At 31.8% G+C, this 18,032-nt stretch overlaps 1 protein-coding gene across 2 annotated transcripts; it reads left to right on the top strand.

Moving 5' to 3' along the window:
• The first annotated feature begins 7,805 nt into the window (after positions 1-7,805).
• On the top strand, positions 7,806-16,228 carry LOC133190287 (LITAF domain-containing protein-like). Of its 2 annotated transcripts, XM_061325826.1 has the most exons (5): positions 7,806-8,010; positions 9,746-9,793; positions 10,524-10,553; positions 14,467-14,671; positions 15,081-16,228. In XM_061325826.1, the coding sequence occupies exons 1-5, from the start codon at positions 7,968-7,970 to the stop codon at positions 15,187-15,189; spliced, it is 435 nt and encodes a 144-aa protein (XP_061181810.1). In that variant the 5' UTR covers positions 7,806-7,967; the 3' UTR covers positions 15,190-16,228. The 2 variants fall into 2 exon arrangements, with proteins under 2 accessions (XP_061181810.1, XP_061181811.1); XM_061325827.1 differs by lacking the exon at positions 10,524-10,553.
• Positions 16,229-18,032: the final 1,804 nt, after the last annotated feature.

Raw genomic sequence — 18,032 nt, 5'->3', positions numbered from 1 at the left:
CAATGTCTGATAAAAAAATAAATTCACGTTGTTTTTATCATCAATCCCTCCTTCCCCGCAATAATAAATATGATGAACTTCAAGAACTAATACTGTACTTATCACTTAATAATTTATATATTTCTTTTGTTTATTAAAAGAAAGAAACATTTTAATTTACCAATTTGGCATGAAATCTCATGTACAATATGCATTTTAAGCGTTATTATCAATGTGATAGAATAAAAAACTTTTAAGGCTCTTTATTCTACGGAAGCCACAATAAAAAGATGAAGGTCACCAGGCTGAAATGTAGTGCATGTAGGAAATTCACATGCCTCACTTTGACAATAGTAAAAACAGTTGACATGTTTGTGATAGAATGAAAGTTTAATATCTAAAGTTTACAATATGATACGCATTAATTAAGGTGTATTTCAAGCATAAATTATGCCTAGAAATATGTATTGTATCGTGAGACAGGATTTTTGATATTTTCACTCGTGAAAATATAAAAAAAAATCCTGTCCTACTCTTGAAATAAATTCCATATCAACTACAAAACATTGAATATCCTCTATTTATAACCCCCCCACCCCCACCCCCCCAAAAAATCAATCTCTTTTTGAAATAAAAATTATATGCTTGCATGCAAAGTATACATAATAAATATTGTGATATTGTGATGAGGAAAATAATTAACGACATTGCTTCAATGTTTTATTAATAATATTTCCATTTCTATTTGTTTTCTCTGTGATAACTCTTTGAAAGTTAGGAGAGTTGATTTCTTGATCATTCTAACGGAATGCAAATTTTGCCAAGCGAAAGGTCAGTAGGCATATTATTATACCTCATTATAATTATTCTACACAACGCGTTATCTGATTGGTTCTAGATTATCACGTGATCGGGCCATAAAACTTCATATTTCACGGTCGTCGGCATGCTTTTCATCATATTTCCCCTCTTCGGATACCTAGTGCATTTTCCCGCAATAGTCATCGTTCGTTGAAAGAAAACTCCCGAGACTAGTAGACGTCACAATAGCCTGGTTTACGTCACAAAATTGATGATTAGTGATGTGTCAAGGGGTTTCAGTAACTTTACATTAAAAATGAAAGTGAATTTGAGAGCTGTGCCGAATTTGATAGTTTATGTTTATTTCAAAGTTTTTGCTTGTTTCGGTATGATAAACAATTCATTGCATGAATGTTCAGGAAACATGAAGATTTATTCAGCCAAGAAATATCATATTCCCCTCGGGCGTAGCCCTCGGGGAATATGATATTTCTTGGCTGAATAAATCTTCATATTTCCCTCACTATCATGCAATAAATGTATAATATGCATGTAATTCTCGTGCGGCTGTCTTTGTGTCAGACTCTTAAGGAGGCCTAATATGCATGTAATTCTCGTGCCGCTGTCTTTGTGTTTGACGTCAGTGTGCGGGGACTATTGAAATTGACATGTGAGGCCTCGTGTAATTTAAATCTATTAGTCTACATTTTTAAAATCAAAATTTACAATTTTATTTCAAAATGAAATGGAAATATAAGGAATCACTGTCTAGTTAGCAGAGTATGCCAGGGACATCAACAATAGTTGGAAACGTGGGATAATTTATGCATAACGGGCTTGTAATACATGTATAGTATTAGTCCTATTCGTTGATCAATCCTAATTAAAAAGGTTATAAAAGTGAACTGGCTTTGTAAACTCTGTAAACTTTTTTTTGTGTGTTGTAAACTCTGGTTTGATGTTTTGTCACCATGTGATAAACATAGGATCCGCCAAATAGACGTGAATCTCAAATAGCTCTACGTGAATCTGCACAGCTTGGACCCCCCCCCCCTCCCCCGCAAAAAATATAAACAGTGAATCATGACAGAATATTAGATAAAATGTCAGCAGATCAAATCTAACGTCTTATTACTTAGAAGGACGTAATATCATTTTTGCTTCATCATTCCTCATCATCGTGGACAATCTGCATAAGCTTAGTCACAAAGTTCGGGGGGGGGGGGTTAAACCAAGTAAAATATTTGACAAGCAAATAGAAAAAAAAAGAGATTTGATATTCCAACTACGAGTATTCGTCATTATTTTCGGGAGATATTTACTCACGTAAAAAAAAATCTGGAGGAAGGAGCACAAAAATACCCTTGACCTCCCCCTCTTCAAAAGTGGTGGTGGGGACATCAGCCCCCTATTACTACGCCTATGATCTAACTGCTGATGTCTCACCACCCCCCTTCTTCAAAACATTTCTGAATCTCAAAAACAACATATGTATCGCACTTTAATCGTATATTTATGTTGCATAAACGCCTGCGATATGTTGTACTTATATTGTCTCTGATATTTAATTTTAGCGGAATAGAAATTGATATATGAAAGTGTATTTATTTAGTCGTCCAAAACATGTCGAAATAGTGTCATTCATCAGAAATAGTTGTCATAAATAAATTGCCAAAGTTTGAAGCAAGTATATTTGGCAATATTATTTTAAGAAAAATATCGCGTCCTAATGCAACAATTTGAGGAGGCGTTCAGAATTAATGTGTAAATGTGTTCGCCTTAGAGTTGCTATACTTATCAAAATATGATTATTGACAGCGAGATAGTTCAAGATTTAATCATAAGTAAACCCCAGAGCAAATTAAATTTTCTACCATTTATAAATTGTTCAAGTTAAGTTTGACTGATAATTACTAGCTAAAAATTCAATGGCATTAAAAACTACAGCCATTTTTATTCAGAAAACTATCTCGTTATAACGAGAGAACTATCTCGTTATAACGAGATAACTAATTCGTTATAACAAGATACTAACTCGTTATAACGAGATAACTAACTCGTTATAACGAGATACTAACTCGTTATAACGAGATAACTAACTCGTTATTACGAGATAATTATCTCGTTATAACGAGATACTAACTCGTTATAACGAGATAACTAACTCGTTATAACGAGATAACGAACTCGTTATAACGAGATAATTATCTCGTTATAACGAGATCCTAACTCGTTATAACGAGATAACTATCTCGTTATAACGAGTTAATTTTTTTTTTATTCTTGTCAAAATTGAGCCTATCCGGCTTTCGTAGAAAAGGAAAAGCGTGAAAAATTAAAATTTTTCCAGAATAACCACAAATTTACTCTAATGTTACCATGTAACATGGTACATGTAATTTTAATGTTAAAACGGCAGAAAATAATATATTACCAATTTCCAACTTTCTCCAAATTTTGGGCATCCTATGACCTTATTTTTTGAATATTAGACATCTGATATATTTTTTCCTTGAAATTAACAGTTGAATAGAAGATGAAATTCATCTTTAATCACTCCTTTCGCCAATATTAGTATAACTGCAATATAATAGGAAGAGGCTGTATCATCTTAAAACCCCTTAACGTTTCATTTTGCAAACCAAAAGTACATTTGTACCAACTTTGCAAAATTAATATGTATAAGGGTGATGTAACACAATCTAAAGATAATTGTGATATCCTTGAGCACATGGCATTTAGTTGTTAAAAATGTAGAAGGGCAATTGGGAAACAGTTGTGAAGTAATGATAATTCTAATACCATTGCGATGCAAATCATATACACGAAGGATACATGTATATGATTATGCAGTGTATTTTTATGAGGCGAATCTAGTCAGAAAACATGATCCCTATATACATGTAATTAATAGATAGCAGACACATAGTATCGTTTTTGAAAAGGGGGAGGGGACAGCCAGAAAAAACGTGACAACTTACCTGAAAAATATTTGATAAGCAAAAAAAAAAAAAAAAAAAAAAAAAAAAAGAAATTGTCCAGACTCGAAAATCCTATTTCGGGGGTGGGGGTGGGTATAAATTCACAAATAATTTTTATAAAGACATTACCATGGGACCCTGCTGCAACAAAAAGATGGGGGAGGGCAATCGGCCTTTCAATAAACATTTTTAACAGTAAAAAGTTATGTTTATAAAATGGTGATATATATACTTTGTGCCTAGTGATTTACAAAAATTCTAACAAGTCTATGTATATAAGGAAAGGTAACTCGATGTTGAAGCATTTCCATTTTTGACAGTATGTTGTTCATAGAAAGAAAATTTGATTTGAACGTATTTTATTGTGTTATATATATAAAATGACTGGATACACGTTCTTTCAAATCTTGTAATGTATACAATGCATATGATAATAGATTGTCAAACATTCCATAATAAACGTGTCTGCCATTTTGGGTACATACACTGTACTTTTGGCCAACTGTACATTTTAATTACATGTACATGTATATGTATTTTAGTACATTGTACGTGTTTATCAGTAAGATTATGTAAGAGAAATTGAAATGCATATATTGTGAACATATACCTGTTTACACACTACAAAAATATGACTATACGCATCCGTAGAAAGAGATTCACATAGATGAGTTTCAATGATACACTGTAGTGAGCTGGTTAAGTTGAAGAATTATTTCCTTGGCGTTGATATTTCTTAGGTCTTATACAGAGAAGAGATGATATATACATTTTCTGTAGGTATTTACTCACATGAACTTTTAGTTTTATGTTCTTCAGATATACTGGTAGTGTGAATAATTACTCATCAAGTATCCATATTCCAAAATGAATAACGTTTCCCATATGAGAAGAACGACTTTTAAAGCAGTTTGGTTTTACCGTTTTAGTATTTTTGATATGAAAAAATAAATATATGATATAAAAAAATAATATATGATATCAAAAAATAATTCTTGATTTCAAGAATTTGACATCATGGAATTTTATTTATATCAATAAATCAATTTTTGAAACAGAAATTTACATATATCTTCCCATATCAAAAAAATAAATAAATAAATAAATAAATAAAAATAAAATAAAAATAAAATAAAAAATAAAATAAATAAATAAAAATAAATGATAAAAATAAACTCGATATTCAGTAAAAACTTGCATTGCATAATGATTCATTCCTACTAGTATTTGGTGATAACACCCGTAAACAATATCCTTGTATCCTTGGAACACTGTTATTAACTTTGGTCCTTCTTCTTGTTGTAAGAGGCTTCAATCCTGTTTTTGAATCTGGAGCAAATTTGTAAAGAAAAGAAAAAGTACTCTTCATATATGTTTCAGTCGTTTTGTGGTTGGTAGAAACACATAAATCGATTAGTACATGTAAAAATGAACTCATAGTAAATTTTGCATTTAAGAAAAGAAAAGAAAACCAAAACATTTTAAGTCGTGTTTGTGAACATATTTATCTATGTTTTGGTAAACTTGTGAGTTTCTAGGGACAAACTTTGTGACGTCTATCTTTTAACTGTGCGAAAATCATGAATATTCTTAAAACCCGAAAAGGGGGGGGGGATGCTATAAAATAGAAAGCTTTAAATTCTAAACGCATTTGATCACCTCCTCCAATGCACACTATACATGTATAGAGGGTCATGATATTACAGACCCACAAGAACCGGGGGAGGGGGGATTTACGGAGGACCGTGCCCCAATAAATAAAATTGACTATTCTTACAATAATAACTAAAATTGGCGGATTTAGGAATTGTAAACTATGAAGACGAGGAAGGAGTATTTCCCCTAAAAAACAAAACATTAAATTCCCATATTTTCTTGCAGGCGAATAATTCAATAGCTTTTTTGGCGCGGGGTGGGGGTCTTTTAAGTGTGTGTGGGGGGGGGGGGGGCGTGGTTCACATACGACAAAAGAACAAACTTTTAGTTTCTATACTAGAAATATTACTGAAAATTATAATAACACAACTTTTGCACATTTAGTGGTGGTGGTGGTGGTGTGCGTGTATGTGGGGGAGGGGGGTCCACAATAAATTGCCTACATGTGTGTATATATATATATATATATATATATATATATATATATATATATATATATATATATATATATATATATATATATATATATATACAGTATTGCTCCCTCAGTAATGTCGCATTTGACTTTTTTTATTACTTGTGGTGGGATATCTGTTGGGTTGTCCCCCCCCCCACCTCCCTCCGCGCTGAAATTGCTTCCTTGCCTTAGTTCAACTGTGTTTACATAGAGTGAAATACCCTGTGTTATGATTTTTCATTACTGTTTCTGGTATAAATGCATATACCAACAAATGCTACCCAAGATCCTACTCAAAGTTTGTCCCCCCACATTTCTTCTGACGTTAAATCTTTAATCTCTCTCCTGTCAAAAAAGCTTTTGAATTATTTGCCTGCAAGGGAATGTGGGAATTACATGTAGCTGTCTTGTACATGTATATAAGAAGCAATACTTCTTCCTCCTGTTTATTCTTTCTTCGCCTTCACCATTTAAAAATTCCCGAATCCGCCAATTTTTATTATTATTGTCATATTTTTGCTGTCATAGGGTTTAATCAAGCATGCATAGTAAAGATAACAAAACAGGCAATATCATCTATGAGCAGTTGGCAGTAAGCAGCTGGCAGTGGCAGTATATGGGTAATGGATATCATTTACATGTATAAGCAGAGGCAGTCAGCAGTGAGCAGATAGCAGTAAGCAGTTGGTCGTCGTAAATAGAATTCCATATTACACTAATAGGCATTACCAAAAAATAAAAATAAATAAATAAATAAAAATACGTTAACTGTTACTGTAAAAGTTACTAAGTATTTCAAAATGCTTCAAGATAATCTGTTCTACAATACTATGGGACGCTTCCTATCACATCAATTTGGAAATGGCTATTTCTAAAAAAAAAAAAATTTAAAAAATCAGTTTTAGAAGGAAATTAAGTTATGCGTGCAGTGATTCATTTTGAAAATGGTTATCATGGGTCCAAAGGACCCCTCTTAATGACAACAATGAGTCCCGTGCCAAAATCAATGCGTCCAAATCCAAGGGTACCGTATATTAGATGATACAGAGGAAATTCTGGTGAAATAAAAAAAGGTATTGCACGAACGTGCAAATGTTTTATTGTAGCTGTGAATGATTTATACATTTACTATCAATTGTCCAAGTAAGAGTACATGATTTTGTGTCATAAAAATAATATATTGTCCACTGTGCACTTTGGTTCTATTTTTAGATCGTATATACGATCCCACACATTGTATCAGTCATAAAATGCACAAAAGTAGAATGAAGTAAAAAAAAGTTTAAGACGAAATTACAAATAGTCAGAAATTAAAATGATTTAATTTTATACTTCTTAGCTTGTAAGGAAAAAACTAAAAGAAAAAAAAACAATGATACATGCAGGTTACAGCTTAAATACAAAGGTATAACATTCGCTTCAGAAACGTTCCACAGTATAGACATAATCAGTGATAATCGAACTATGCTATCTAACTTTCAAATATTTTCTGATAATTGCTTTTAACTGCAGTTGTGAAATCTGACCTGTTGTTGGCAACCTTATACCTGTTAAAATCGTTCATGCATATCGCTTAGCACGTGGATATATGCAATCGGTCAAGTTTTGAATCAGATTATACCGAAACAATTTAAAATAGTACATGTCCTTCTGTAAATTTATTGCGTCCATTGGGATGCACATTTATTGAAATAATGCGTCCTGAGTAAAATTTGTGCGTAATTTACGCAGGACGCACATCAAAATGAATCACTGTGCGTGATCCCTGAACAGTGAAATAAGTAATCAATATGTTATTGAAAAGAAAAATTAATGACGCTTCCCTCCAAATTCATATTGAATATTTAAAATTTAAACATTTTATCTATCATTGATCAAGTGTACCCTCTTTTTTAAAGCAAACAATTCCAGGTAAATATAGTGTTGAGGCATCGACCTACACAGGATAATAACTGAACACGCTCACGGAAATGTATTGATTCGATATCGGGTAGGCTGAAGTTGTTATCTGAGAATTCTTCTAGTTGTAAATCACCTGTTTCAGTACAACACCTCATCTTCCGTGAGTTATCAACCCCCTTCCACTCCATACGATGTCAGCACCACCTCCTTACCCTGGGACCGACAAGCAGGGAGGTAAGTGGGATTTTCTTTAAATTGTGGAGTCCGCACAGAAAAGGGGGGGGGGTGATGCACCAAATTCGAGTACATTACGGGTTATTTATCTGAGAATTGTTATGAATTATTTATCACAAATATACACTCAGGCAAATAGGAGCAGAGCGTTGGCAATGACTTATCGACTCACTGCGTTAACTTATACTTTCTAAGAAATAGTATATATATATGTGGTTTATCTGTAACATTTCGAAATATCATAAAAAAGAGAAAACGACGAATCGATTTCTTCTGTAATGTTGCCAGATATAACTTGATAAGCTGTCTCTAAATCTCGAAGGCCTTGTTATGGTGATAAATCCCTATATATACCTGTAATATAATCAATAAATGAATTGTGCAAACCTGTGAATATATGCTTTTTATGTGAATATAGTTATGTATATGTACATGATGTACATGATGTACATTTAAAGAATCAGTCAGAGAAAATAATATTTAACTTACATGTACATGTATGTGTATCTTATATAACATATCGTTGTGAGCAATTGCAAATATTAAACAAGGCTTGATAAAATAGTGTCTACAACCCTATTCAAATTAGCTTTGAGCAGGATATGACAATATTATTTCGAAATGCTTTTCGAGAGTAAAAAATTCTTACTCTAATAATAAATATTTTCCTCTGTAAAACGCTTACTGCCTAGTACCAGTCTATTGAACAGTTGATAAAATCGATGTTCTTTTCCTAAATAAAAATGATCTATTCAATTTTAAGATGATTTTTTCTGTTTTCTCAGCAGATCATAAATATTTCTTCATTTTTTTTACACAGTTCTCGAATGAGACGTAAGACAACATTAAAATCAATAAATCAATCTTATACACAGGGAAAGAAATGAGCAGTTTAGGTCATCTTAAAAAAAATGTTTGTTTGCTCTCTCCCGACTCAGGATAAAACAATTGGGTCGTATGTAGGTAGATAGTTTTTTTTTTGGTCCAGAACTGAATTTGCTAGATTTATTGAAATTGAAGATGTTTTGAATTAAAATGGTTGTTGCATGATGAGAAAATTCCATCATAGATAAATAAAAAAAATAAATAATCATTTTCTAGAGGTTTCAAAAAGTTTTGAGTAGGGCCATTTTTAGTCAGTCAGTCGGAAATGGGCAAACAGAAATTCTTTTTAAAGATGGTCTTATGGTATGAATATCTAATTTTCAAAATTCATAATCTGATATATACTGTACATTGATACACTGAATGGGGTGTATTCTTATGGTAATGTTTATATAGCTTGAACTCCATTTGTCCTTAAAAACAACTGAAAATAGTTTATATACTTCATTTTCAACATAGGTTACTTGGCATATTTTATCTATTTATCCAGGAAAAATCTTTATACTACAACAATAAAGTAGTAAATATAGGGAACTGATGTTTGATTACATTGGGAATTTACATTGGGAATGGGAATGCAAATTATGTATTTAATAACTTATCTTGGTTTAATATAAAACATGTATAATGAATATTTTAATCTATTTCAAATCGTGTCATTTGCTGTAGATTTCCTGTAGATTTCCATTTATTTCATCTAATATCAAAGGACAGCCGCATTAGTACAGAATAAGAACTCTTCAGTGATCAGTGTTTGGAGCTTCCTTAATCTAAAAACATAATTCGTTCAATTTTTTGTACTTATATGTACATTATGATGTTAAATATCATGTTATTGACTTTTTTGCAGGACCCCCACCACCTCCTCCCCCAGGACAGGGCGTTCCCCCTCCCGCAGGTAAAATCTTAAAACAACATATTTATTTCATTTTAATTTGTAATTGCTTTCTGCAACTGTCTATAAAAATATATGATAAATGATTTACTCAATACCTGTATGTCATTACTTTATGTATAATATATTCTGACCTCTAGGGTTGAGTCAGTCTGTTTTGTTTCAATTTCATACCACTAATTATGCATTTTCTACAACAATTTAAACGTATCGTTATGAAAATCCTACCTGGTTCAAGAGTTCTTTTCTGGTAAGATTCCTTTCAATATTAGTACCAGTTCTACTTTGTCTTTTATAGTAAAGGGTGTCAGTCGACCTGATGTTCAATTGTTCAACTTTTCTGAAACTTACCCGTAAGTGATGATTTCAACCAACCTGTAGTCAACAAAAAATATATTTTGGCATTCAACTCTGTAAATTTCAATCTTACAAAGAGAAAACACGTGGAAATAGTCAAAGACACAATGTATAGATGCACTGTAAGAATTTGGTAATGTTTAACAGGCCAGGAATATAGCTTGAACTGTGTCCTCAATCTAAAAACAGCCACGTTGTATTTTGTAAAATTGTTGCACGATTATACCGGAGAGCAAGAAAGACCTCAGAAGAACGTATACATGTATAAGAGTCTTTTTATGTGGAAACGAGAGAGGTGTGGCTTGGGAGCCTCTTCGCTTGTCTGTATGAAAATACTTGTACTTTGTCTAAACCCCTTTTGTGGTGCTTTTTACAGGATATCAGCCCATGTATGGACAACCGACAGGTATTTAATATATGTTGGTTTTGTCTTAGTGTGATTACCAAAGCATGTAATAGTCTAACATCCCCTCACTGTGACAATTTACAATATAGGTTATTTCATACCTTATGTTGAAAAACTATAACTTTATCATTTATAGGCAAAATAATGAGCTGAAATACTAGGTTTAGGAAGCTCTAAACGCTATTGTATATTTCTTTTTTTTTTTTCTTTTTTTTTTTTTGATTTTGAGAAATTTGTGTCATATTACGGTATTGATTTGACATCCTTCATTTCCGACATAGGGTACCTGGCACATTTATCCAGGAAAAATGTTTAAAGATACTGAAGTATTAACTAAAAGAAATCATTGTTTACTTACAATGTGAAAATACATGCAGATAATGTTTTCAATTACTTTATCTTGGTCTAATTTAATGTTAAGAATACTTAAATCTATTTCAATTTGTGTCATTTATTAATGGTTTCTGTTTATTTCATTTTACATCAGAAGGCAGATCACTCTAACTGCATAAAAACTAACATGGAATAAAAACTCTACAGTGAGTAGTGTTTAGGGCTTCCTTTAAGTGTATATTGATAACGAATTTCTTGAATTAGGTTACATGTTCACTTTTTGTGTTGTTGGCATGGAGTCGATGTAAACCATCCTTATTCTCAGTTCTACATTCGTTCTACAAAGAAAAAAAATTAATATAAATTCTCTCTTAGAATAGAATCTTATTTAGAGCTCTAGGAGTATTTTCTATTTTGTGTTCTTAGATGGAAAACGGAAGGGTTCAGTATTTTAATTTTGTAGATATACATGAAAATAATATAAATTGTAAACAATAAAAACATGTTCTAATTTGATAAAAATTACACAGCATTATTTGTTTTTACATATATGAAAGTTAACCAAAATGCAAGTGCATAAAACATTATTTAAATAGTAAATTGATTTTTTTTTTGTGTTCCTCTATTCATGTTCTTTTTCCCCCTTTAGCCTAATTATCGCTTACCTTTCTTTAAAATAAAGTGTTAAATTGATATAATATGAACATATTTATTTCACATACATATGAATACTATCCCTTCTGATGTAGATGTAGTTTATTTCTTAAATAAAATCTGCAACATGACTCAACTTTAAGCAGGACTTTGTATGTTACAAAAGCTGAGGACTTTCATAGGTTTATAACATACTGTCCAAGCTTTTTGTATTTGAATAAAATATTTATTGAATTAGAATTAACTAAAATTAATGTACAGCTAAAAATCAATGGTATTTGATAGAATATCATCTCAATGGGAAAAATTGGCAATTTTCATTTAAAATTACAATTATTATTTTGCGTCAATACTTTGGTGTTTTTTTTGCAAAAGTCATTGATGTGACTAATGATGGAATAGGACGGAATAGCTGTACACGAATTTACAAATCGACAAAATTGTATGCCAAAACCACCTATATTACTCCTCATGAAATATATATATATATATATATATATATATATATATATATATATATATATATATATATATATATATATATATATATATATATATATATTCAATAATGAACAATATCTGCAGGTCCCGCCCAGTGTAAGCAGAGTTTTGTCACGTGCTGAGCAAATCGTTTTATGAGGATATAAAACTAAGACCTTATTTGTAGTTTTATCTCGGTCAGAGACATTTGAAAGTGTAAATACCACTTGATAGTTAACTATTTTTGTTATTTCAATTGTATTCCCAAATATGACTGACACAATTTTCATCTTTGATAGTTTTCTACTCATAGTTGTTTCAAATGCAGATTTTCCAACTGTATAAATTGTGAAACACGATTCTTAATAAGGCGAAAACGGCCGCTTATTCTATTTGGATTCCGTGTTGCCTGTTCTATAACGATTTTTACAAGTCTGGCTTGAGTATACCCAACCCAGTCACACACACAAAAAATCGTTATCGTACGCTGAATAATTTATAGAAACTGTCTTTTTAAACTTGACGAAGACAATCGATTTTCATATAGATCCCGATACCTTGAATTTTTTTTCCTCAAAATTAGGCCCCAGTAAATTAATTATTTGTTTTACTTAATTTACTTCCTCCGAACAGGAAAGTTTTCAGAAAAAATCAGTCAAAAAAAAAAGAAAAATAAAGTTTGTTAATTTTACAAGTAATCTTCTTCGTATTTTTCGGAAATGTCCGAATTCTTTCGATTTTGAGACTAGCGTAATTTTAATCTTTTTTTTTTTTTTGGTCTTTATCCGGACCATTATCAGTTTACACAGATTTATAAATAATAAAATATTGTCACATTAGGGAAAGAATTTTTTTTTTGAAATAAAAACTTAATTTAAAAAAATGATATTTGCTTAAACAATATGTTCCACTAACCATTTACACAGCAAGAATAAAGGGTGTTTTTAGAGAAGACTCTCCAGCTTTGCATTGTAATAAAAAGCGGAAAGCCAAATTTCTACCTAATTCAATACACATCCAAGTACATGACTTACACTTGAAAACCACTTGGATGCATATTCTGTAAGCTTAAAACATTCAATGCATAATTGATAAGTATTATTTATTTGTCAAAGTTAAGATGGTTGACCCTCATCCCTTTATTGTGGATCGAGTCCATTGTGTGAGCATTTTTTCTTTAATAAAAAATAAAATGAAAGATTAACATTATCTAACAATTTTTTCATATTAATGTTTATTTTTGGGTCAGACAGTAGGGTAATTTTTTTTTTCACATTTATTAATGTTTATTTTTGGGTCAAATTGCAGACTAACTTTTAGAAGCATTAAAAAGGACGGAAAACAAAGATATTACATATCATTGTATTACTGTGAATAAACACAGGCTAGTTCAAATTGTGAAATGTGTAGTACATTTGTCGAGACCTGTACTAATTTCAGAAAAGACTACGAACAGGAAACTGCTTGAATTGTTTCAAGGTGTAAAAAATCAAACTGACATTTTCAGAGCCCTATATATCATTTTGTCTTTTCTGTTTTCATTGCCTTGAAAGAAAGCTACTAATATATCGATTGATATCAATTTACTAGTATACATAAACTGTCACTAATAAATTGAAACCGTCATCAAATATTAATGAAAACCATGAATTCCATAAAATTTGATGACTGTTGTTCATCTCTGATAGCTCGGAAAATCAAAACGTTAACAAAATTCATTCCCTTGGAATCTAGTGAAAAAAAATTTCAAACCTAATTTTATCGTGCACAGTGTGACTTTTGAAGAATTACATGTACTGAGAAACTTTTAAATAGAAGATTGAGCTTTTTCTAGGATGATATTTTGGATTTTTACTTTTGGCCAAATAATTATGCATGTTGTAGGTGTTTGTAGTTCATCTTCCCCCTTTTCTGTCAATTTTTCAATATTTCATTTCATCCGCCGGGTAATGTTACAAATGATTCGAAGGTTAAGGAGACTCTAAACACGGCATACTGAAGATTAGTTAATTGAAGTTAAAGTTATCTGCTCTTAAATGTGAGATACCGGGTAGAATAAGCGAAAATCTAAGGTGATTGACACAATTTGTAATAGATTAAAGTATTCTTTTAAATGATAATAGGCCATGATATAGAAATTAAATACATGCAATTTCTTTGAATATATACATGCTTTTCTCCGAATGTTCGTAAACAACAGAGATTATAGTTCACTAATATTTCATCATTTGCCCGAGAACATCTTTCCTGGGGAATATGGCAAGTTGAAAAATGAACTTGACAAACTCAATATTATGAACACCTTTATATGAAATTTTTCTCAAAGTTAAATTTTTTTTCATTAGTGTTTAGATTGTTTAGATCACCTTTAACTCACTAGTCTTTAGTCATTCACTTTGACGAAAGATATTTTTACGTCCATAACGAATAATCTGATGATTTACAGCAAGCTACCAACCCGGTTATCAACCGATGATGGGGCACGCAAGCGTGACTGTTGTTCATCAGCCAGGAATGTTGGTAACACAGCAGTTTAGGGAACATGCTGTCCGCACTAAGTGCCCAGCCTGCCAGGCGGAAATCCTCACATCAACCTCCTACGAAACTGGAACATTTGCTTGGGTTATTGCCCTTGTATTGTGCCTGTTTGGGTGAGCAAAATTTGAAAATTCGCGGGCGAATTTCAAACGTCACAATATATTAGATAGGTTGGTGGTTGTGGAGGAGACTTACTACAGATTACGTGTGGGTTGGAAACTCGGAATAGATGCCCCTTTCGATTCCCTGCAGCTCTAGAATTAGAAAATCTGGTTAAAACACGTAGTAAAGTTAAAATTGTGAACAAGTTTTATGACCTCCTCCCATCTTTAATCCACCCAATTCAAAGGTAGTCGTTTAAATTTAATTAAGACATATTTAATACTTGACTTAATGTTAATGATCCAAGACTTGTTTTAAAAAAGAAATATATACATAAAACAACACGTATGGAAAATCTGCATGTAATTAATCGATTTGTATTAAAGCTTATTTAAAATAATTTCGTCTGTCACTTTGAAGGTTGTGGCTGGGTTGTTGTCTGATCCCTTTTTGTGTTGATGGATGCAAAGATGTCGTCCACAGTTGTCCAAACTGTAGACATACCATCGGGAAGTTCAATCGAATGTAAAACAAGAGTCCGACCAACACGAAATGACCACCAAACTAGATTTCTAATTGCCTTGTTAAAAATGTTTTTTAACTTGAGAAACCCATGATGTGATGTGATTGTAAACTATAGATATTTTTCATGCCTTTTTTATCACGACAAACAAAAATACTATTTGTGCCATGGCGAGTGTCAGGTAGACTTTTTTTTTCTTTTTCGCACACACATATTGTCTGTAAATTCTAAAGGCTACTATGAGGCAGTCTTGATCAGTATATTTTTTGTGTGTTTTGAAAGACCTCATTGATTTTGTAAAATACAGTGAACCTTGTCTAATTCAGACACCACTTGTTCCAAAGAAATTGGCCGAATTAGACAGCATTCCGGATTAGACTATATTTTGAAATAGACAACATCCTGATTAGACAATTTTTACTGTTATACTTAATCAATAAATTTTAAGGAAAACTGGTGATCTGATAATTTAAAGAAAAAAGATCACAACTTCTAAACTAGATGATTCATTATTTTGTATAATTATACGTATATTTACAGTCTTATCGAATTTCAGAGATACAAATTATTTATTTTTGATCATATATTTTGTACACATATAATTGTCTGTATGTTTAATAATCATGAAGAACAACACTATCTCAGCATAGACATTGTATATACTGAAAACATCAGTTTCTGTGATTTTTTTTTTTACTGTACATTGTACTTACTATTTCTTCTAACATGTATAGGAATGATTTAGTACGCTAATCAATACATCAAGTATCAATTTGGACGTTGTAGAAAAATCATTTTCTCATCATAACGTTAAGGAGAGGCCTGAAATAGGCATTTTGCTGGCTGTCCGCTCCTTTAGTTTTGGAGTAAATATCCTTTATATTAGATAAAATTTAGAAAGTTTTGACACAAGGTCAATTCAATTGTTATACACAAATATGCTTTGTGAAAAGAAAAAAAATGATTTTTTGATACAGAAAAAAACAATATTTATATATAACCTGCTCTTTAAAACAATATCTTTTCACGTTGTTACTTTGTTGAAAATGTTTCTGTTGATTCTAAATAAAACTGTCTAGATTATAGCAATGTGTTTATTATTTCAGTGCAGGAGAAAATAAGCAAATTGTCCTTGATAATCTTGAAAATAAATAATCTTTCCATGACTTGCATGAAAAAATAATTTGAATCAAAAAATTTTGCTAACCCCTCCCCCGAATCAAATGGTTGCCCCCTTACATGTAGGATGCAGATTAACAATCAGCGTCAGGTGCTTAATGAAAGTTTTGTTTTCTGGATGAGTGACCTGGAGCAAGTCTAGCTATTAACTAGTAGATAAAATCCTTTCAGGTCCAAGCTCCAATCTCAATCAACGTGTAGGAATGGATTAAGCCTTTCATGCTTGCTTTAAATGTTTTGTGTATTTATTTCTTCTCTGACATGGGGTGTCGGTTATTAAAGTAAATCTAAAATGATAGCCAATATAGAGAAAAGAGCTCCGTTATTAAAAAAAAATAAAAAAAAAAAATAAAGGAAATGTTCGCAATAAGAAGTTTAGATAAACATGATTTTTCCCCCGCTTTTGCATAAAGCTGGAAATATTAATTTGAGTCTGTCAGTTCGTCCGTTTGTCCTTTATTCTGTCTGTCTGTAACAACTTCCTATTACCTTAAGAAGAAAAAAATGGAAAAACGCCCAAACTCTAAAATTCTATTTTTTGGCCGGGGGGGGGGGGGGGGGGTCGTGGACTGGATTACTAGTATCAACGTCTGAAGAAGCATACCATGTATCAGGTAAAATGCAGTGGAATCAGAATATCAAGTATGCTGTATAACAAGATGTATCCGACAAGTAGAGCACTAGAATTCTATCATTAAATTAAACATTAAGAGCCAATGAACATGTACAGGCTGTTCTTTCTTGAAAAAGAAACTGCTCCAAAACGTTTTACCAGATCAGTTATCCTGAATCTATACGAGGGGTGATTCAATCTTAGTGCTCCCCGCTTCCGCGAATGCGAAGGGACATTAAATCTCATTCATCTGTCACTAAAACTTTAAGCTTGCCAGGTCATAACTTTTGAATTACAAAAGATATGGCTTTCATATTTAACACGTACATTACCTGTGTGACAAGACCTTTCCAAGTATACTACGACTTTTGACCCCGTGACCTTGAAGTTTGACATATTACTTTAAAAAAAGCTTTACTTTTACCTTGGTCATGTTTTGAATGAGAAGAGATATGGCTTTCATATTTCTTAGGTACATTACCTGTGACAAGACCTTGTCAAATAAACTATGAACAAATAAAACTATGACCTTGACTCTGAAGTTTGACCTACTTTTCAAAAATGTTAACATTGCTGATAACTTTTGAATGAGAGAAGATAGAACATTTATATTTGACATGTGCATTACCTCTTTCACCTTTCCGAATGTACACTGGTTTTTGACGTCGTGACCTTGACCTTAAACCTAGTCTTTTCTAATTATTTTTTTTTTACATTGATAATACCTTTTGAATGACACAGGATAGTACTTTCATATTTTACATGTACATTATCTATAACAACATCTTTCAGAAAGATGTATCATTTTTTACTCATGACCTTGAAGTTTGCCCTTCTTATCAAATATTTTAACTTTAGCCGCAACTTTTGCTCCAGGAGAGACAGGGCTTTCATATTTTTTTCCTTTGTGCATTACTTGTGACAAGACCTTTCGGATCGTATTATAATTGACCTCATGACCTTGAGCAGTTTTGTGAAGCTTTAATCTTTAAGCTTTTATTAAAAATTTATATTAACTTCAACAATAAAATGCTTTCTTTGGTTGTTAGTACGGGAA

Source organism: Saccostrea echinata, unplaced genomic scaffold (assembly GCF_033153115.1).
Source record: "Saccostrea echinata isolate AGI-Se365-2 ecotype Australia unplaced genomic scaffold, CSIRO_AGI_Sech_v1 ptg000022l, whole genome shotgun sequence".
Classification (NCBI taxonomy): Eukaryota; Metazoa; Mollusca; class Bivalvia; order Ostreida; family Ostreidae; genus Saccostrea; species Saccostrea echinata.
The sequence above is the reverse complement of the archived record's forward strand: the minus strand, read 5'-3'. Positions and strand labels throughout refer to the sequence as shown.

Excerpts from the sequence above, each read along its gene's own strand:
- LOC133190287 (XM_061325826.1), top strand. The coding sequence starts at position 7,968 with ATGTCAGCACCACCTCCTTACCCTGGGACCGACAAGCAGGGAG. Across the intron at positions 9,794-10,523 it reads GGGCGTTCCCCCTCCCGCAG|GATATCAGCCCATGTATGGA; the intron begins GTAAAATCTTAA and ends TGCTTTTTACAG. Across the intron at positions 10,554-14,466 it reads CATGTATGGACAACCGACAG|CAAGCTACCAACCCGGTTAT; the intron begins GTATTTAATATA and ends GATGATTTACAG.